Genomic DNA, 23323 nt, shown 5'->3' on the forward strand with positions numbered 1-23323 from the left:
CTAAAACAGAATACACGTACCACTCCTAGAGCACTGTAAACGTAAGTATAAGGAACACTAACAGTAAAAGTAGGATGTTGGCAAAACAATCTAGAACTGCTGAAATATGGTTTCAAAATAGGACCTAAAATAATAACAAAAGGTATTTTCATTATTAAAATTAAAACGTATAAATTTTATTTTACATGTATTTACATTCATGACATCTTGGATTATTATAGTAACTAACCATAGATAAAAAATGCAAACGTCATTTTTTTAATTAAAATCTTTACAGCTTTAGCTAGGTTTTACTATTACATTTTTTTTGCAAAAAAACCTATACTATAAAATTAAAAAAAATTACATATAAAATATTAAAAAAATTCAACAGTTTTTAGTTTTATGCTGTGTCACGCATTTCGCAGAGAATCTAGTGTTAAGACACTCCGTTCCTCATTTCCCCCTCAAGTATTCACGTGTTGAGTGGCGGAACTAAGCGTCGCGCTTTATCTTGTCACCAGCACTAGAAATTAAAAATGTAATTTCCTATACAATTGAAAAAAATATATCTAAGGAATACCACAAATATTTTAAAAAATGAAAGTAAATAAAACAAATTATAATAATTGTAGTATTCTTTATTATCACATAATAATATAGAAATATAATATAATATAAACAATTTTTGCTTCGGACCCTATAACTATAACTATATAAAGCTTCTAAATAGGAATAAGTGCATTGAAAAGGCACAATATGTTTGGTATATTTAGAATCTTTATTCATATCTCATTTTAAAATATCACAGTGCAGCTAACTTTACCTACGCATTGTTTTAATAAACGAAGCTCTTAAATAATTTTTGAGAAATATAAAAATTATTATTTCTATATAATTAAACTATATATTTTTTATTTGTACTGATTGATGTATTTAAAAAAAATAACAGACTGGTCTAGTCAAATAAAGCACTGTAGACATATTAAGATGCCTGTGTGTAATTCAATTATTTTAATTTTCTAATTACATTACATTCAAATATATAAAATATGTGTTTTTGATATGTTTCTGATAATTTTAATGGTACACAGCATTTGTATAAGTGTATATTTTAAGTATCATTCAAATTCTAAAAACTAAGTAGATACCCTACCCATATTCAAAAGGAAAAACTTTTCCAATAAAATCTCGTACAATTTAAATAAAAATCTGTAGTAAAAATATTAATAACTAATAATAACATTTTTTATAATTGCAAATACACTAATAAGTGCAAACATTATAATTCATATTTCAAAAGCATATTTCCTTATTCCTAATTATTAAAATAAAGTAGAAAAATGTAAATAATTTTTTAATATTTGGTTGATATTATAATACAATAATTTGAAGAATATTATTTAATATGACCTATTATTAGTCGCTTATTGTATTTTTTTATTAAAAAAAAGAAACTATTGGTGAACAATAGAATAGCTAAATCTTAAAAAAAACAATTGAAATCGAAATAATAGTAAAGACGTCTCTTTAAATATTTCTTCAATAAATAAACATATATATTTAAATAGTTATTAGGTACGATTACTATGTTTAAAACATTAATTACTCACTATTTTAATTATAAAATCATACTGAATCAAAATAACCCTAGTAATATTTCTATTGACATTTTGAATTATTTTCAAAGAGAACGAAAATTTACAATACAAATCTAACACCTTGACATTGTTCACATATCGCACGCACCTTATTAGGATATAAATTACGCCTCTTATCTAGCTCTGAATCGATAAAATCTAAAAATTTCTGCTTAAACTGCAAAATCGTATCTTGCCTAACGCGGCCATCTTGGAAAAACTCTTTTAAAATAATTATTATACCGTTATCTGTATCGCGACAATCACCCAGCGGCCTATTGTGTTTCATATAATTAAATAGAAACGTTACAATCTGTTCTACCAAGTCTTGTTCTAGACTAAAAAGCCTCAATCTAGCTATTTCATCGGGTAGTAGAGCGCTTAAAATATTAAACGCTACAGTCATCAAATTAGCATGAACTTCTTGGCTCAGGTTTTCAAGCAATAAAGCGATGTTTTCAGCGCCAGAAGCGCTCACTCTTAACAACAGACTGCCTATTCTTATTATTTCTCCTGGATGTATACCAACTAGTATACCAGTTTCTTCTTGATCAATATTATTATAATTGGCTATGGATGTTGGTAAAACTCTTGTAGGAACATTCCTAGAAGAAACGGCAGCCGGTCCAATTGATGTAAACAGATCTGATCTACCCTCAGGGCCCATGGCATATAAATCAGATGGATTAAATTTATGAACAGCATTCAAATTGACCTGACCGTCAGCAGTCATGGATATCCTGAGTTTATGTTGATTTATATCCTTGTTAATTCTTAGGGCATCCGCGAAAAATTGATCTTTATTTACTATGTTCTTTATGCCTTTTATGACTTCGGTGTTGCCGAGCACGGTGCCTTGTATTCTGCGCGTTTCAGCGTTGATTTTGTCGAATATTTTGCTGAAAGTATGGTTAATTTATTAATAGTTTAGTTTTCCGCAGAAACACAAAGTGTGACTGTTAACGCGACTGATTGTGGGTTTGATCCCCACTCGAGGAAATTAAATATTTATTTCAATTTATATTTCCATTTCTTTGTGAATGTGTATCTTAACATGAGGGGAACGGAGTATCTTAACACGAGGTTCCCTCTGCCTGCTGTGGGGTGTGGGGTGTGGGCTTCCCTCTGCGGGATACAGCGTGAAACTGATTATATATCCTTATTTAATTTAAGATTAATTCTTCATTTGTCAATATATATTCACAGAAAAGTATGAGCAAACTTTTAGAAAGAATAAAAGATTAACAACTATAAAATATAACCGTTGCCATATTACAGTATCAATTTATGAAAGATAAATAAGGTTGTTGTGGCTACACAACACAAGACCCTGCTATGTGCGGGAAGCAGTGTGAAAAATAAATATATATATCATACCGATGGCGATTACTCCTCAATGTGCTCCTATATTCGTTTATAGTACTGGCCTGAGCATCTTCAATAATCTGTTGAGCAGTTCTGTTAGAGAAGGCAGCTTGACAGAAGAACAATGTTGCAGCCGAGAACTGGAATAGCTCTAGTGTTGAAGGTGTCTCACCATGTTTGCGATACTGTCAATATGGAGAATAAATTTAAATTCATGAATATGAAATCTAGAATTCTTTTATATTAGAACACATTACTTATATTATTAATTTAGTTATGTGTTAATTGTTCACCAAAATTAAAATATATATGTATTTGTCCCCATGTTCATTTTACAGTAAATATTGTATACCCATTTCCTCAGATTTCAAATAATTACTGAATGAAAATAATAAATAAAAATATATAAGTGAGACAACTGGTTGGCAGTAATTGTAATGAGGTTTGTTTTGTTTTTTATTTTCCATGAATGACAAAACAATTCATTTATTGCTTTTAAATCTCTAATTAGAAAAAATAGCTAGCACTAACTAAAACAAACCTTCAGTATTATATGCACCAAACTGTTGATAACACCTGCACCGCCGGTCAATAAGTTGGCGTGACGTAGAATTTCAACTGAAGTCGCCAGCGCCTGGCCAGTCTATAATGGAAATTTATATTATAAACTAGTGGACCCGAACGCGGCTACGCCCGCTTGAACTATACGAATATTAATTAAATATATTTATGAAATTATTTTCAGATGCGTTAAGCAAGCTCATTTTGGGTGACGTTTTATAACAATAAACTTTAATAACAACTATCGCGTTGCTAAGCAAATCGTTGCTTAGCAACGCGATGGTTGTTATTAACATGGCGGAATAAATCACATGTCAAATTAATAATTATTTTAATATATGGGTATATATTGAAAATATTACAAATATGAGGAAAAAAAGTATCCTATGTTCATCCCGAGACCTTCAAGTATCTCTATATGAGTATTTTATCACAATTAAATTAGCTGTTTGGCCCTGATTGCGTAAAAGACAGACAGACAGACAGACAGACAGACAGACAGAGTTACTTTCGAATTTATAATATAGGTATGGATAATTAATATGTGAAGCAAAAATTTTTAAACCTTTTTTATGAAAGTATTGCAGACAGAGGATTATATATTTGGGCACAGTTATAGTTAATGTAGAAAAGGAATGCAGAATGAAAGAACAAAAAAAATTAAAAAATTTCATAGTAAATCAGATGGCATGAGTTTAGTAAAAAAACTGGTCAACTGCAAGTCGGAATAGTCCATCGAGGGTTTCTTATCAATAACTATAAGTTCTCAATTCTTGCCAAATTCTAGTCATGACAGATAATAAAGTGAGTTCATTTTTTTCCTTTAAGATACAGAAACCTAAGAATTAAAAAAAACAACTTACTTTAGTAATATTAGTTCCAGCTGCTGCAGATTTGGCCAACAAAGTGCTTGCTGCACCTGCTGTCAGGCCCACACTGGAGGCAGCTATGTTTAACCAACTGTTTCGAGCTTCGGCGTCAGTGGGACTAATTGTCTTAAAGGAAAGATTTCATAAATTTAGTAGCATTATTCAAAAGCTAACTTTATTTAAAATTATAATTGTCTAACGAAGAGGTAAAGTAATATTTGATATCAACTTTTTGTCATGGTGCTTTGAAACTATAGATGTTATGGTTGTAGGTTCAACTTAATCTAAGTATTGAAATAATAACTCCCAACATATATCGAAAGTATCATAACATTATTACAAATTAATAATTATAATTTGTTAATTGTTGATTTTAAAAAAAATCTTGCAGAGTTATTTCTATTTAGGTTTGACCATTAATTCTCGTGAACCAATGCTACTTATATTTGCAAACAAAAAAAACATGTATATTGTTATTTTGGATAAAATTATTTCACTTTGAGTCAGATGAATGTTTGTTGAACTATATTTATTTCACTAGTTTGATAAAATGAAGCTCATCACTGGAATAAAATGTGGGATATCAAAAGAGAAAATTAATTACAATTCAGTGTGAATGTAGTTATTTTATTATAATAATGTATTAAAAATTATACATCTTTATCATTGGAAATAAGTACTATAGTACTTGAGTGCATTATTATTACTTAAATGTGTTAGTTATATAAATATAACTGATAAGATCAGTAACTTCTAGACTTATGTTTTAATTTATTTAATAATTTAAATATAGGCATAAATTTTATTAGTTTAAATTTTAATAGGCAAAGGCTAATAAATAATATCATGACACAAATATTAAAAATAGGTTATTTTTTTTTAATTTTAATCACCTGTTCATGCACCCTCCTATCATGGAGATGCAAAGATGATCTAACAAGTCCATATATCCCAGTAGCAACAGTGGCCACCGTTGCTCCTATCAATACAGCCGGTCCCATTGGTGTGAATGCTGCCACCCCAAGTACTCCCACTGCGCCCAGCGAGGCCACTGTGCTTGCCGTATCCACTGAACTTAGGACCCTGGCCTTGAGGCCTAGAGAGGGTGTTGGAGACACCGTAAGCTTAACCAAACATGTGTCTTGTCCCTGAAAAGTAATCATTTTTTATTAATTCTCGCTGTATGCAGAGTAGGCTAAAGGAATCTAGTGTCAAGACACTTAGTTATCTACTTTTTGCCTAATTTTCAAAATATCGCGTGTTGGGTAGCAGAACTGAACACCACAAAAAAATAATATATTTTTTTTCATTGTTTTTAGCTTTCTTGACTTTCTTGTACAGAGTATAGGCAAAAGGAACTTGGAAACTTCGGTGATAAGGCATTTCTCTTCCCCACTTTCCACCAAATTCTATAGGCATTGTATATTGAGTGGAAAAACACAATGCACTGTCTCATTACCAGGGCAAGGAAATTAAAATATTAAATATTTTATTTTTTCAAGTGGAAATTGCACAGCGACTGTCACATTGCAAAGCCCAATGGCTTCAATAATAGTTAAAAACATAAATATTGTTCATTTAAATTATACCTCAACCAAAACTCCTTGATATTCACCATTTTCTGGTACAACTACAACACATTTTGGTAACCTATTATTTGTTAGGTATGATTGCCAATTATGGTATACTCGTGCATCTTCATCTATGAACACCTTGCAAGGTTTGGCTGAAAAAGACAAAATATTTGATTAAATTTTGTTTTAGTTTCATATTGTACATTGCAAATTGCAGGGTAGACAGATGGAACTTAGTTGAGACATTCTATTCGCTATGCTCCTATCAATTATTAAATTTTTAGTGATGGAACTTAGAGCTGCACTTAGTCATATTACCAGAGTGTGGAAAAGAAAATTAATTCAATCCATGTCCATCCATTCAATAATTCAGTATACATGATTGTCATAGAACTAAATAAATAAATAAAAACATACCGTCAACCATAGTAGGAATACATTTTCTGACACAGAAGACAGCTGTATACCACATAATAATATCATTTCTTTGATGTAAGTCCACCCAATAGTCCGATGGTTCAATCCGATAAAATGGTAGAGGATGTGGTTTCGCACACACAACAAGTAAGACGGACAAATAGATATCAGTGTCATTTTGAGCATATTTACCTAATGAATAGAAAAATTTCAATTACTTTAGTGTATATTATAGCTACTGCAAATTTTGTACCAGTAAATGTATGCATTGCATTATTTTTTTGTTTATATTTTACTTAACATAATTATGTGCATATATGCAAACAATGGTGTCTTTTTTCTAACTATAAAAATATATTGAAATTAAAATAATTTAAGATTATATCTTACTTTGTTCACATATTTTCTCATATATTTTCATAACATTTTCCCTTTGTCTTGAAGTATAGCCTTCTAAATTTGAATTTTCAATATTGTTAATAAACATGTCACCTTCTGAACTTGGACTGCCATATAATGCAAAAGCAACATTTTGTAGTAAATGTCTCCTATTATTAAATTCATATCTGTAAAGAAGAAATATTTAATTTATAGATTGCAAATAAAATATATTAATAAAAATCAGAGATTTGGTTAATTATATTCACATTTGAGATTCATATTGTAAATATTTAATTAATAATTAAGTAATACTCACTTTACCCAATCGCATTCAGGTAGATTTTCAAAATATTCTTGTTGTACTTGTACTGGAGAAAGTGGTGGTGGAACGTTGTTGTTCTCTGGTAATTCTTGACTCAATTCGAGTTGAGACCTTTCCAGAGCCATGATTAAGTTTTCGTCACCTTCATTCATAATTCAACTTTTTTGCGACACAAAAATAATAGACCAGTGATGATATTGCAAATATTGTGCAACTGTAGATAATATTTAAAATTATTAAAAAGATAAGGCACTTTTCTATTGAAATAAATATCAGTTAGTTCATTAAAATAATTTGGAAACTACGTCTCCGTATAATTTCAGGATTGAAATTATTTTGATTTGACATTTGACACTTGCAGCTTTTGATTCATGGCGTAAATGTAAGGGATTTTCCACAATTTATTTACTCTGTATTGCCATAATACTATTCTAATTGTTGGTTCGGGATTTGTAATGAATAAACTAAATTTTGATTTTCGTCTATAAATTAAATCACAAATCTAAAGTTAAACATTTTCACTTTTCGTGTATTCATATAGGAATAATGTTTAGTAGTGGAATCGTATATTTTGTCTTATAAGAAAATTATTCAAAACAAAATAAACATTTAACAACAATTTAAGCAGTTCTTTAGTTACTTATGTCGTTTCGAACGTGTCAGTTGTTAACGAGTTATTAAAACCGGTCAAGCGCGAGTCGGGTTCCCCCGCCGAGGGCTCCGTACAAAAATTGGAGGATTAAAACTTTTTCTTTTTAAATTCAGGTTTAGCCTAGCCAGAGCCATTTCATGTGATACCTCCCTTGATTTATTATTAATTATATAATATAAGTTATTTCCTTTATTCGTACTGTTGTTCACTTCGTGCCAAATATCATAACCCGGGAATTATCCTATTTATTATCACGCTCAATAACTGAAATATACAAATTTGAAACATATGCCAATGCATATCAATATTAGACTAAAATAAAATCACGTCCAATATCTACAATCGAAAGACATGGCATGTGACTTCACCTACCTAGTGTTAAGTAGCAAGTGTCGTGCCCCACGATTTTATTTTAGTCTAATCAATGCATATGTTTAAAATTTGTATATTTCAAAAATGACATTTTTTGTCATAGGTGTTTACATAAATGTATTTTGCATTTTTAGGAATTTATGTGACCATGGATAGATATTTCCAGACAGTCAGTAGGTTACTAGTTACTTTATTTTGAAAATATAACAATGTACATATTGGTATCCATGACTGTATCCATAAAATTGTTTTTTAGCTTTTAGTACATTTATCTGCAATTTAAAACCGTTTAACTTAATTTTTTTTTTTTTACTTTTTTATTTTAAACCGCCGCCCCTACCCTATGATTAATAAAAATGATAGTCTAAATCTATGTTATAGTTAACAATATTTTATTAAAGTCGATATTTATAATTTTGTTACTTTTATTCCTACAAATTCTCTTCCCTGGCTTAATAAGTATCTAGCCTGACCTTGGTGTCTCTACCCTGCACAACGTTTTTATCCTGGCCTAGTAAAATCTAATTAAATATACATAAATTGACTTGCCCTTCCGTGAGTAGATACATAAATAGGACAAAAATCGTAATATGAGTATTTAATGAAAAAACAGCAACTTTTATCCTTGGCCATATTCTCTAAGGACTTGAAACCTCTTATCATAGAATCACCTAGATCTAGGTGATAGCTACACACCAAAAAAAACAACATTCGAATCGGTCCAGTAGTTCAGAAGATATGCGAATACAAACAGACAAAAATGTTAAAAGACATAGATTCATATTCTATTTATAGTTATTTTAATGTCCCTTGCTTTTTTTGCATATACAGGGTGTCCCAGGAGTCAACGATAAAATGAAACCAGGTGATAGACCAAGTCGTGATAGTTATGAGAAAAATATAAAAAAAAATCTTTGTCATGTATTTTTCATATTATATTGATTTAAAAAAATATCGGAAAAACCGACACCCTGTGATGGTTTTTCAAGTCCCAGGACTACAAACATTACTCTTTCTTCATTTTTTTTTCTGTAATGTAATCATGAGTAACTCTTCTGTGAATTACAGTTTAAGATTGAAACATACCTGCATCAGTTTTCAATAAAATATCGTGTTTTTGCCAAACATTCAATTCAAAATATTTACTACACTCAACTTTAACCGATTGTACTATAAAAAAAATGTACTACACTGTTTTTGCAAGTAGCGTTAAAAGTTGGCGCATTTAATCTGGATTCCGAAATGGTACGACACTTGCTGGATTACTTCTTTGTTGAAGAGAGAAAAATCAAAATACACGATAATCGGGATGACGTTCAGCGTTTTGTTATCTTTTCAGATACATTCTAGCTGCAGCATTTGCGTTACATAACCACTCTCCATGAATGAAATGTATATTGGCAATGTGTCAAAGACGGAGTATATGGCCTGCGAGAGCCCGGACTCGAGCACTATCCTTATAAGTCCTGGGCCAGCCCCTAAGTTGGAAAAGTTCACGTACCTTGGATCCGTCATGCACGAGTCTGGAGGCATCGATCACGATCTCCTTGGCCGGATAAGAGTTTGGACGGTATACTGCGTTCACAGACCACACCAGTGACCTCCCGCCACTTAGCCCAGGCAACGCTTATCCGACTTAGGGGCTGGCCCAGGATAATAAGGATAGTGCTCGAGTCCGGGCTCTCGCAGGCCATATACTCGGTCTTTGACACATTGTAGCTTTAAAAGTTGGCGCATTTAGCGCCAACTTTTAAAGCTACTTGCAAAAACAGTGTAGTACATTTTTTTTATAGTACAGTCGGTTAAAGTTGAGTGTAGTAAATATTTTGAATTTAATGTTTGGCAAAAACACGATATTTTATTGAAAACTGATGCAGGTATGTTTCAATCTTAAACTGTAATTCACAGAAGAGTTACTCATGATTACATTACAGAAAAAAAAATGATGAAAGAGTAATATTTGTAGTCCTGGGACTTGAAAAACCATCACAGGGTGTCGGTTTTTCCGATATTTTTTAAAATCAATATAATATGAAAAATACATGACAAAGATTTTTTTAATATTTTTCTCATAACTGTCACGACTTGGTCTATCACCTGGTTTCGTTTTATCGTTGACTCCTGGGACACCCTGTATATTTAAAGTAGGTACAGACATAATTTTTTGCTGTTTTATTATAGTAGATATATAGATATAGATAAATACGTAACTCCTGATTGATATGAGATAAGGCTTAATATACGTCGTGATGCGATTGTAGAGAGCGGATGATGTTTTAGTTTTCATTGTTTACACAGTTGCTATAGCACAGTTTACATTTTGGAAACAATGTATAAGTATATTATATATACATATTATTACTATTCTTTTGTTTGACGATCGTCATACCGTCCGTCCGTCCTTTAGTTTCACGTTAGCTAATATAAAAAAAAACAATTTAGGTATTAATATAATTATTTTGGAACTTTTATTGGATTTTGTAATTTATCCATGTAGTTTATGCTGTGTTGAGTGGAAAATGTGTTGTTTTTATGCGATAGTAGTAGATTATTTCCTTAAAAATAGTTACCTATAAGGGTGTACGATATGGTGTTGAGTTTTAAATGATAAACATTTATCAAAGTGAGTGCGAAAGAAGTAAACGTGCATTATGATAGCAGTTAAAAAAATATACGTGAATATTATTAATTAATAGGAATTATTTATTTTAAATGTATATATAATCAATAAAATAGGTTGTGGTGTTAAAATATATGAAGCAATAATGTTTTTCAGTAAATGTGTTAAAAAAGTTTTGTCGTTTAACTTATATTTAATATTAATGATAGTTTGTTTATTTTTATTGTTATTCTATCAACCAGACGTAAAGGTAACAGTTACATCCAAAAATGTACACAGTATCAATGAAGCCATTAATAAATATAATTTTGAAGAATCGCACAATGAAATCGTAGCAGCTTATTTTGAAAAAAGAAAGGTAGGAAGTGTATGTTTATATCTTTCCCAAAATTATTTTTTTTTGGATTTTCTGTATTTACCGAAGCTACAAAGGAAAACCTTATTAGTAATTAGGAATATCAATTCACTTGAAAGGGCCTTAACTTTCGCATTTATCTTTCACTCAATAAAAAATATAATTTTTATCCACTATAATTATTTTTTTATAAAATTGTTTTGAAACTGTCTTACAATACTTAAATTATTTGGTAAATCATTAATAAATGTAAACGTTTAAAAATATTCAATATAGTACTTGTTAGTAATAAAATATAAAAACATAGAAAAATGCGAAAAAATCAAAATGTAACATTAAATTAAATTTCTGTATTTTTTTAATTTAAGCAATCGTTACATTTCTTGGCACAGCCTTGACTAAGAGATAAGAAAAACAGATAAGTGGTATGACGTTTGCCTTAAATAGACTAATAGACCTTAATATTTCGAAATAAAGAATTTGGGGTCGTCCCGTTGTGGCTCAGTGTCTGATCTAACTGATCGCGACGGTTGTGGGTTCGTTTCCCACTCGGAGGAATTAATCATTTTATATTTCCACGCTCTGGCAAGGAGATTAAGCGTGGAGTTAAGTTTTGTCATACGCAAAGTCTCGAAAATTGGGTGGAAATTGGAGAATGGAGGGTATTAGGTTCCCAATGCCTGCTCTGCTATATGCGAGAATTAAATTCTAAATTAACACAATCAAAAGGTATATATAGCATTTATACCTCGTTTTTTACTGTTTTATTTATGAAATAATTTTTCATTTTTCGGATTTTTTCCTGTATTTGTATTGTAAGTTCTCACTTCGTACAAAATTTCATATCTGTAGGTTTACTTCCCGTGAACCTACAGTTATGAAATTTGGTCAATCAACACTAAGTACTGATTACGACACCCATCATGAAAAAACAGTGTTTATAACAACAATCAATGGTTCAGTTCTATGTAAGCTTAACATTCCCCATATCTAAGGCACTAACCATACTGCCCCTAATTCGTGGTTTTCTTTCCAAAAAGTATATTTTTTTTACCTACAAAAATGTCCAAAATCGTTTAACTGTTTTTATTTCTCAAAATTTAAAATACTTCTATTGTGCAAATAAATGTGATTTATATAAATTTCCCTTTTTTACATTCCTCTAATTATGTCCCTGAGTGTAGTTCATTGTTTAATGTTAATTTTAGTTATATACAAATAACTTTATGAAACGAATGACGCTCGTGAGGCGGGCGTTAATAAATGCGACACAGTTTCATACTAATATAGTTATAATCGTTACAAGTTATTTTTGTTATTTACTAACAATTTCAAATAAATAAATATATTATAATAAAATATTACTATGAGAAAACTCAAAAACTTTTGTTTTAATACATTTTATTATTTTTCAGCATTGGAATACATCAAATTTGGGATCAATTTTGTTTAAAAATAATCCCGAACAATCAAAAACGTATAATGCTGATATAAATGCTGATAGGAAATTTGTAATTTTAATATGGAAATATTTTAAGTGGCTGGAAAATCGACACATCCGTAATTTCGATAGTAAACGGTAGGTAGGCGTTCCGTTTAATATGAGAATAATGAAACATTACGCTCATATCAAAATGTTATTTTCTACGAATGTATTATATATTCTGACCACAACGAATTAGTTTATATTAAATTTTATAGAACGACTGACGTTGAGGACTATAGAGTCATGTATTGCAAATTTGAGCCATATGTTGCAAATTTTAGTCAACTCAATAGATCAAAAAATTAAAATTTTCCAATATATATGTATATATTTATATATACTTATATACTTTAATGATAGAGAGGTAGGGGGAGACCTCGGTTGACCTTCGAAAACACAGTAACAAAGCTACTGGAGGAAGGTCACGTGGACCAAAAGCATGATGACCTCCCAGAGGGCATGACGACAATGACGAGGCGAAAGAGGTATGTAGAGACCGTAGCGTTTGGTGCTCCGTACTCTCTAACTACCCCGCTAGAGATAAAGCGTGAAGCTATGTATGTATGTACTTTAGTGATTGTAGGCGAATATATGTTTATCTATATATATAAAATCGAAAGGTCACTCACTCATCACGAAATCTCAGAAACTACAAGTGCTAGGAATCTCAAATTTTGCATAGGAGTTATTTATAGGACTTAGGTGCTCGCTAAGACGGGAATTTGCAATATTTGACTTCTAATGGGTTGTTTTTGGGGTTGAAAGTTTGTATGAAATTTTGTTACTACAAATGCCAGTCTCAAATTTTGCATGGACGTCACTTATAGGACGTAGGTACTCATGGACAGAAATTAATAATAACGTAGTTCACACGGGCGAAGCCGCGGGCGGGTCGCTAGTTAAATATATTTCTGAATTATTATTTATTTTCAGGAAGTACGATCCACTTAGTATGTGCAGTGTTTCTAACTGTATATTTACAGGAGACGACAATGTATTGTCCACTGCAGATGCCGTAGTTGTTCATATCCAACGAGGTATATCCCCAAAAACAACTAAAAGAAACCGAAATCAAAGATGGGTGTTCTTAAATGATGAATCTCCTTTACATGCATTTTCTATGGCAAAATATCAGCCGAAAATATCAGATTTTGCAAATATTTTTAATTGGTCTATGACTTTTAGGTAAGCAGTTTTTAATATTCAAATATTTTCTATTTTCATGGAGGTTCCCACAGATTCGATGCTATGTAGCAAATAAAAGCTGATAAAAAGTAGAATTTATATTCAAAATCAATGTGTTCATTCATATAAATATTAATTTTAATAGAACAATGATGTCGTCAATTAATTGGGAACTAATTAATTATAACTATTTTAGTTTTATATGTTTTTATAAATGTTACCTTTTATTACTTGTTTATCAATTTCGTATAGTAGTATAACTATAGTTAACATTAGCTTTGAAAAGGTGTTAAGCTTAGCACGTTGGAATAAATGTTTAAATTATATGCATTTAAATGAAGTTCTGGAGTAGCTGATAAGCCATGGTGATAAACAAACGAAGAACACCCCTGAAAAAGTCTTTAAAGATAAGGCAGTATTTATATTACCTTCTACAGACTTTCGGCGCCGCGTTGCATATCGCGATGTCAGATCTTGCAATACAAGCTTGTTTACAGAGATAGCTTTTGATACTAATCAAGTCGGTTTATTCCATTTTGTAGAAAATAAATTTCATTTTACTTTAACATACTGAAGGTATCCATGAAATTAAATTAGTATTCCGCACACAGAAGGCGGGAAGCGGGTAGGCAGAGGGAACCTAGTGTTAAGACACTCCGTTCCCCACTTTGGGTGGCAGAACTCTACGCCGATATCGATGACAATTGTATTTGACTGTGCATTAACTGATGTATGTTTCAATAACTATTTTATGTTTATTGATGAAAGAAAGAAAAACAAGGCTGATTTATTGACATTTCAGAAGCGATGCCGATGTGCCTGTTCCCTATGGCCGAACCATTGCCTTGAAAAAGTCGATTAAGGATGGAATGACATATGAAAATGTGAAATCGCTGATTCCCTATTGGGAAAACAAACGTCGAGACGTTTTAGTATCGATTTTAATATCTAACTGCGGAGTATCTCGCAGAATGGATTACTTAAAGCAACTCCAAGAATATATGGTGGTTGATGTTTTTGGAAAATGTTCTAAAGATCATAGAGACAGGTAAATAAAAAGACAAAATATTATTGAAGTACCTATTCAATTTATTTCTACTTACGTAATATATCACAATAAGTGAAGTTTATGTAAATTTATATATATTTTATGGATTTTTTTAGTATTTTAAAATGCTTATTAATATAGTTCAAAATGTTATTATATTTATAAAAGGATATTACAAAATATATCATTGTTTTTTAGCTGTCCTGGGCACTTTACATCGGATTGTAACATAATGTCTCAATATCTATTTTATTTAGTCTTTGAGAATTCTGAATGTGAAGATTATTTGACGGAGAAATCTTTTCACAACGCCTACAGTAAAGGTGCTATACCAGTGATTATGGGTCCTTCGGTAAACAACTGCGAATTACTGTTACCGCCAAATTCTTTTCTCCACATAGAAAATTATGAAAATCCTAAAGAACTAGCGAAATATATGTTAGAAATAAGTAAAAGTGATGAGATGGTTCTATCATTTCATCGTTGGCGGAATGACTTTGAAGTGGTCAATGAACATGGTTATTTTGAATCTAAGTCCTACCATTTGTGTAGGATATGTGAAGCCTTAAATTACAACGACCAGGCTGAAAAAGTTTATACTGAAGAGGATTTAAGGAAATTTTTTGATCCTCAGTTATCTTGTAGATAGTGGGTACCATGTATGCTTGTTTTTAACCGACTTGTGTAAGAGAAGGAGGTTATCAATTCGAATATATGTTTTTTTTAACCGACTTGTGTAAGAGAAGGAGGAAGGGAATTCAAGCTAATGCTGCAACAACCTTACTACAATATAAGCCTGTTTGTTTTACTTGGCACCGACTTCAAAATTATAAAATCTTTATATAATTATTTTTCACTTTTTAGTTCGTTGTTAGAAGTCGGTTTTTCTTTTTGTTAAAAATTAATTTATTCGATTCCCACTCAAAAATTATGAAAAAGTTGTTTTTAGTAAATTGTAATTGGTCTGACATCAAAGTATTATTTATCATAATAAGTAGATGATAATCTTATAACCGATGTGATAATATATCGTTAGTTTATCTATAAGACATATAATTTAATGTATTCCGCATACCAGCGTGCCGCGTACGCAAAGGAACCTGGGAACCTAGTGTTAAGACACTCTGTTATTAATAAGTCACTTCCATTCCCCAGTTTTTGCTGAATTCTGAACGTTATTCTGACGTCTGGAATTTCTGCTTATTCAAAATTATTAGACTGCAAAAGTAAAAAAATTACAATATTATCTTCCTAATAGGTTAGTTGGTGAACTGTCATCTCCTTTTTTATTATTGTTATTTTTTTATTAAACACCAATAAGTGTAAAATATTTGTTTTATTAAAAAATAAATTATAGCCAAACATATAATATATATACATAGCCATAACCTCTCCTCTCTTTGCTCTACAAAAGAAGAGAGAGGAGAAACAGTCCTCTAATATTTTATGCATGTACCATGGAAGAACATAAATATTTTATTTATTTAAATAGAGAATTATATAAACAAAACGTGCTTAGGTAACCATATGCTTATCATATACGAGTCATAATATGGTGAGGTCATAATACTCCATTGAAAAACGACTGTATGACTAAAAACAAAGACGTTATTTAATTGTATATATATATCCTGAATTTATTTGTATAATAGATGACTATTTTAATAAATAAATCCGTTTTCCGATTAAATAGATTTTCTAATATATGTGGCCATTGAAGAAATATTTATTGCTTACAAAGAAGAATGCCGCCTTCAGCTTATACTAAAATTGCAACACTAAATATATATTAAAAATATATATTTAAAATAACATATATAAGTAAATGCTGGTGTCTACAATATATATGTCTAAAACAGTAGTTGTTGTAGACAGTTTAATTATTGCAATATCTTCAAGTCATATGTAACTGAAGGGTAATAATGCAACGATTGTTTGGACTACTACTGGTATATGGTATATTTGGCTGATAGGAAACTGTCTTAATTTACACAATTTTACTTAAAATAAAATCTATTTGAATGTGAGTCGGACTCACATATCGAGGGTTCCGTACCAATTTCAAGATTGTATGACAACGGAAAATAAAATTTAGTTTTAAAACTTTAATTTGCGGACGTATGCATTCATTTTGCATTAAGTAAATAACATTTATAAGTTTGTAATGTTATTTTTCAACATATTATCTATAAGTTTTGAGTTTATAGGCTTTGATTTCGCGGCGAATTTCATACAACATGTAAAAAAGACGCAAAACGCTCGTATGTTTTGACTGCATTGACTTAGAAGCTGATTTTTTTCTGTGCAAGGGTCTGAATGACCGGACCAGAATATTTGATATTAATTTCAGATTGACAGATGGATAATAAAGTGATCCTATAAGGGTTTCATGTTTTCGTTTTGAGGCACGGAACCCTAAAAAGAAATTTATTACATGTATTTTTAATCAATTATTGTCTAAATGCCAAGTAAGTTAATTTTTTTAATCAAATTTCGCTTTAATTTTGAAACCTGTCACAATTAATCTATTTACGCATAACAGTCGCTATCAAGATTTTTTGTTATTTTTGTGCGTGTAATTTACTTTAATTTTTATTGTCATCAACATGTCCGATATAATATCACAACATTAATCTCACAAGGACGTGCCGCTTATCTATAGATTAAAAAATACACGCCAACATTAAAAGGTACCTCGCAATCTCATTAATTTACAAAATAATATCTATATTTAACCGACTTCTGTAAGAAAAGGAGGTTATCAATTCAAATGTATTATTAGTTAAAATAATCTTGAAGAATATTATTAGGATATTCCATTCCCATTAAGACACTTCTATTGCCTAATTTAAGCTGAATATCTACTGAAGGCCTTGTGCGTTGTGTGGCGGAACACAACGCCGCATAAAAGATATTTAACGAATGATTTTTTTTACAGTTGTTCATGGTAGCAAGTAGTTTTCGAGCTTTTTGCAAATAGTTTAATATAGTATATTTATATTTAATTTTATGTGAAAGACAGAATTTATTCAAATAATATTAGTTTTGCATAAAATTTCATTGAGTCATCTAAATTTACATTTTAAGATTTCTTGCTTATAAGAACGGGCTGTTTACAAAGAAAATACAATATAACAGATTGTAAATATTAATCTGCTTTATATTTACAACAAGAAATTCTTTGGTCTTGTTAAATAAAGTCATTCCACAAATTTATATTAAAATATACAATAAATATCTCAATTTTATATTTTTCTCTATCAATCCCGTAAAGGATTGAGTTGCTACATTACAATCTTTTAGTCTTACGTTTCCATTTTATAATACAAAACATAACAAGAAATTTAAATTGCTTTCCCAAAATCTCGGATCAACTGCTATTCTCCTACTTTTTATGAAAAGAAAAACGAAATTGGAAACAGATTAGATTTGAGAAATATAACTGGGATCCAATCGTGGCACGACAACAGCAAATGAAAAATGGTGCAATCGGAAAATTGAATTACGAAAAGCTGCGATCTGAAATAGCGACAATTTGCTTGCTCGTTCGAAAATTTAAAGCGTAGGTAACTGTCATATTCGTTATTATTTCTTACGGAACGTAAATTACGTAAATTGTTTCATATTTTTCTTTTGCAAGAGGCCAGAAGTGGCGCAGAGGGCACAAGGCTGTAACTGTGAACGCGAGGTTCGTGAGTTCGATTCCCATTCGATGAAATGAAATATTTAATGTGTTCATTTCTTCACTTTCAAGCGTAGCGTTGAAATCATAGTTAATTGTTGAAACTTAATTGTAAAATTTATTAAATTTTAATAATCCTTAAAAAATAAACTATAAATTTTTTCCGCATTTTCATATACCCATAAGTAAGTAATAGTTTATCTTCCATATTTCGAAATGCTAAGTTAGTGTGTTAGTGTTAATGGATTGCGCACATTTCCATACAACAAGAGTGATTCAGCTTAGAAAATTAGTATTCACGTTAATTTACTCTACTAACACTTTAGTGCGAAATTTATAAATGAGAACAGCGATTTACATTCTACATGGATTACAGAGATTACAAATGTATACATATACCTTTAAAAATATTAGAATATAACGAAAATTATAAGTACTTCGAGGCCGTAGTGGCGCAGCGGCACAAGGGTGTGACTGTAACGCGACGTTTGTGGGTTCGATCCCCACTCGAGGAAGTGAAATATTTATTTACGTTTATATTTCTAACGAAGTGAGGTGTCGAGGCAAAGTGCGGCGTTGGGTTCCGCCACTCAACACGCGATGTGTCCAGCATTCAGAGGAAAGTGGGGCCTACCGTGCTGTATGTGTAATGCAGAGTGTAGCTGAAATAATAATTTCATAATATATAAACACTAAAGTACAATAAAATACAATAATTTACGTTTTTTCACCATTATATTCTAAAATATAAGGAACTAGCTTTTATTTTCCATTGGGTAGATAATAAAAATAACTAATAATATATTTAAATTAAGATACATACACAACAATTAAATACAATTGATTTTAATTAAAGCTAACTTTACACAAGTTATTAGATTGTGAAATAGTAACGTTAAAAAAATATATTTTGCTTTGGATTAATAAAAAGATGTTAGAATTCACACTGTGTTAGTTTACTTTGGACAGCATCACACTTAAAATCCTACAAAATTTGAAACCCACTTTTCAATCATTCCCACAGACCACTAGACCTCCATATTTCCATCAATTCCTGACTGACAAGGGACGAAATCACTCACCCATTTTATGACTTCCATTGTACAGCATCTCAATCACGCTTATTCAATTACCTCAACTTATCGGATACATGTTCGTCCTCCAATTCAACTTAATTGTCACCAGGCCTCGCTGATGGAGAGCCTTTGTGTTGTTGATAGATCCGCCGCCGACACTCGATAGCTCTCGCGGCTAATGGACGATATTGCGATGATTGTAGCACACCTGAGCTGTCAATTCTTTATTGGGGTTTTAGGATTTTGTTTTAAAGGAATTAAAACTTATATATGTTGTTAATATTGTTTTTGAAGTTCATACTTTTCTTATATCTGTGTTGGTGTTTTGAATTTTCCAGAGATACCACCGTAATAATTTGCGTAATAATTTAGGACATAGAAAGGTAGGCAGAAGGAAAGTGGGAACTTGGTGTAAAAGTATTCCGCTCCTATCAAGACACCACTGTCCTTCATTTTCTGCCAAATTCTGGAGGTATTTACACTTTTGCTTCGATACTCGATACTAAATGAAAATATTAAATATTTAATTTCCTCTAATGGAAATCGAACCTACGAATCGTTATTATTAAAACTTACCTTAAACGATCTAATGAATCACATTCTAATGTGATTCATAATATCGTGTAAGATAGATATCAAGCTAACATCGCGGCTATGATAAATTACACAATTTTATAATATACTAGCGGCCCGCTCGCGGTGTCACCCGCGTGAACTATGTTATTATTAATTTCTGTCTCCATGACTACGTCCTAGTGACGTCTATGCAAAATTTGAGACTCCTAGAATTTGTAGTAACGAAGTTTCATACAAACTTTCGACCCCAAAAACAACCCCTTAGAATTCGAATATTGCAAATTCTTGTCTTAGCGAGCACCTACGTCCTATAAGTAACTCCTATGCAAAATTTGAGATTCCTAGCACATGTAGTTTCTGAGATTTCGTGATGAGTGAGTGACCTTTCGATTTTATATATATAGATTAAAGAACCAGTATTTAAGGCATTATTCAATATTATCTTCTTAAAATAAAAAAACCAACAACTAGTTGTGATGTAGTCGAGTTCCGCCTCACAATATCTCTAAAATTCGGTGGAAAGTGGGGAATGGAAGTATCTTATTACGAACGGAGTCCCTTATCATTAGGTTTTCAGGTTCCCTCTATCTTCCCTGCAATGCGGATTACGCAAACAAAGCAACCACATAAGCAACCAAGGTTCCACAGAACAACCGTTACGTTCTACTATTACGAGTATACATATTTTGATTTCTGCACTTAATTTATATATTTAAACTAGCGACCCTCTTGCGGCTTCGCCCGCTTTTACTACTGGATTATTCATATAATGTATGTTTGCAAAGCACTTAAGATAATGTGAAAATTAATTAAACCCTAATGCAACGCGCATTTTCGTAGTTTCAATAAGGATTTTCCAATTGTTCCGTAATTTTAAATCTGTGCTACTAATCTTTTCAAATACTTATTAAAATATATATAAATGACTATTTTTAGATAGTTAAATGTTAGTTTTTTAAACTTGAAAACTTTGAAGAAATTATAAACAAAAACCTACCTACTAATAACTACTACAAAAAATATGAAACAAAATATATCGCGCTGAAATAATACATTCAACTCCAATTATCCAATACGTGCAAACGCATTAAATCTTCGTTTCTATAAGGGCAGGCGAGTTTTTTTTCGAGCTTGTGGTTAATGCTGAAGAGGGTATTCTGTCCCTGATGAAAAGCAAGCACTACGTGGCTGCCTGTGAGGAAAATTAAATAGAATGCATCGGCCGGGAATCGAACCCGGGCTGCCCGCGTGGCAGGCGAGCATTCTACCACTGAACCACCGATGCGTGTAATGCGCGCGGCGGATATTTTTTGATATTGTAACAACTTCTAAAGTACTTATTAAAATGAAAAACAGTAAAAGACAGTTTTGATCTACATTAAATGGCCAACGTAACTAATATACTTATTTATATACTGAGAGTAAGGGATAAGTAAAACTTGAGTAACATACAGCTGATGGGTCAACGGCGGGATGTGTCAACAATTAAATGCGTTTTTCTGTAAAACTATTCGCAATTTCGAAATAGTGTAAATAGCAAATTTTATCTTCGTTTAACGTAGAAAATTAATAAAGTATTTTAAAGGATAAGGATTAATACTATTATGGAAAAATATGACTCACAACAAAAAATATATTGTAATTATTATTTTTAGACAGAAAAATGATCATTACACGTTATTCTTAAAAGATACGAATATGCCATCGCGAACTTTTTTGTAGATATTATTAAGAGGAACAATACTCCAATACATTATTTTCCTGTAGTACTTACCATTAAAGCAGCGCATGCGCGAAAGTGTCTCAACGGGTAGGACTTAATACACATTTGTCGTATTTATGTAAATTTACATAAGAATGTACAAATAATAAACTATATATAAACCTTCTACGAAAAATACTCGAGCTAATGGTGAAAACCGCACCAAAATCCGTTGGGTGGTTTAGAAGAAGAAGAGTTAGAAACAACAGACAGACACGAAAAGCGACTTTGTTTTATAAGATATAGGATCATATTTAAAAGTTACTTTAAACCTGGGGGATGATACAGATTTACTTCTAATTTTAGAAGATATTTATAAGTCTATCATATATTATTATTATTCCACAAATAAAATGCTTAGTTAGCTTTCAAAAATGCATATTTTTTCTATAGCCTTAATTTTTTATATGCAAAATTTCTTACTTGTGAAATTTATTAATAAAATAAGATTAAATTTAACTAAACGATATTTTTTGTCTTAATAAACTACGCAGAAATAGTAAAACTATAGAAACAGCAATTTATCAAGTTCAGATTACATTTGCGACATGGCCTGTGAGACTTGTTTATTCTAGCAACCGATCCTATTACTAGTCTTTTAAAGGAAAACATTATTTTTATTGTGAAAGACTTTGAGAATTTTATTTTTTATGTTTCTCGTCCAATGTTTCGTTCAATTTTAAGGTTAATGTGATTATTTGCTATTTTAAATCTAAAATTGATTTTTCCCGATGTATTTAGTGTTTATACTCGTATATACTTTTCTATATTCTGTTTAATTGTCAGCTGGCCCAGCAAATTTCGTTTTGCCATATTAATAATTCCTAATATTCACAAGAAATTATTAATATGGTAAAACGATTTTTTTTTATATTCATAAAAAATAACTAATTTATTGTAAGTGTATCTATCACTAAAGCAGAAACGGAGTGTTATGGACGATAACGTCTTTTAAAAATAACAAAATGCCAACAAACAAACAATTAAATATCTTATCGATTAAATATATAAAAAAAACAAAAATAAGGGTTAACTTAGGATTAATGAATGTCTGATCTCAAAGCCAGTACCAGAACGGAGAAATAAATTAAAATTACTTCTATAATTTTCTATTAATCCTATACTTGTTTAAACATTTATTTACACAACCAGCGAACACTCACGCATGTTTTAAATTTATTTTAACAAAATATTATTTGTAAAAGATATCGTTCTCCATTATTTAAAATGTTTTTACCGAATATCCAGAGAAACCTCATTGTTATTCAGCGAGCTTCATATCCGCACATATGTATGTTAATCTGACCCAAGAACATATAAGGTTGTTACGATGTCGGGCCTCCACTGTTTCAGTTTGATAAAAGGCTAACAGAAATGTATACTGTCACACTTACGATAGAA

The 23323-nt window shown here is 30.9% G+C and overlaps 2 protein-coding genes across 4 annotated transcripts in view; one reads left to right on the forward strand and one right to left on the reverse strand.

The window, feature by feature from the left end:
* Positions 1-602: 602 nt before the first annotated feature.
* Positions 603-7419, reverse strand: LOC146531454 (uncharacterized). Its single transcript, XM_085198115.1, has 9 exons — positions 7103-7419; positions 6796-6971; positions 6406-6597; positions 6004-6140; positions 5308-5562; positions 4409-4540; positions 3526-3627; positions 2997-3169; positions 603-2518 (listed from the first exon to the last, which is right to left on the reverse strand). Exons 1-9 carry the CDS (start codon positions 7258-7260, stop codon positions 1681-1683), a joined length of 2163 nt encoding a protein of 720 aa, XP_085054241.1. The 5' UTR covers positions 7261-7419; the 3' UTR covers positions 603-1680.
* A 3165-nt stretch (positions 7420-10584) lies between these two features.
* Positions 10585-23323, forward strand: part of LOC146531455 (4-galactosyl-N-acetylglucosaminide 3-alpha-L-fucosyltransferase 9-like) — a 251987-nt gene continuing 239248 nt past the window's right edge. Inside the window, exons 1-6 of one of the 3 annotated variants that reach the window (XR_014878796.1) lie at positions 10585-11110; positions 12523-12686; positions 13527-13778; positions 14581-14826; positions 15025-15523; positions 15576-15617. Coding sequence is in view for 2 of the 3 variants with exons in the window: in XM_085198272.1 (XP_085054398.1) it covers positions 10898-11110; positions 12523-12686; positions 13527-13778; positions 14581-14826; positions 15025-15475 (1326 nt within the window). In the remaining variant the exon portion in view is untranslated. Of the gene's footprint in view, positions 11111-12522; positions 12687-13046; positions 13079-13526; positions 13779-14580; positions 14827-15024; positions 16155-23323 lie in introns of those variants that run through there. The other 2 variants (XM_085198272.1, XM_085198273.1) reach the window with 2 other exon arrangements.

The sequence above is a fragment of the Heliconius melpomene genome, chromosome 15 (genome assembly GCF_056956725.1).
Source record: "Heliconius melpomene rosina isolate 202511_hmr_F chromosome 15, ASM5695672v1, whole genome shotgun sequence".
NCBI classification, from domain to species: domain Eukaryota; kingdom Metazoa; phylum Arthropoda; class Insecta; order Lepidoptera; family Nymphalidae; genus Heliconius; species Heliconius melpomene.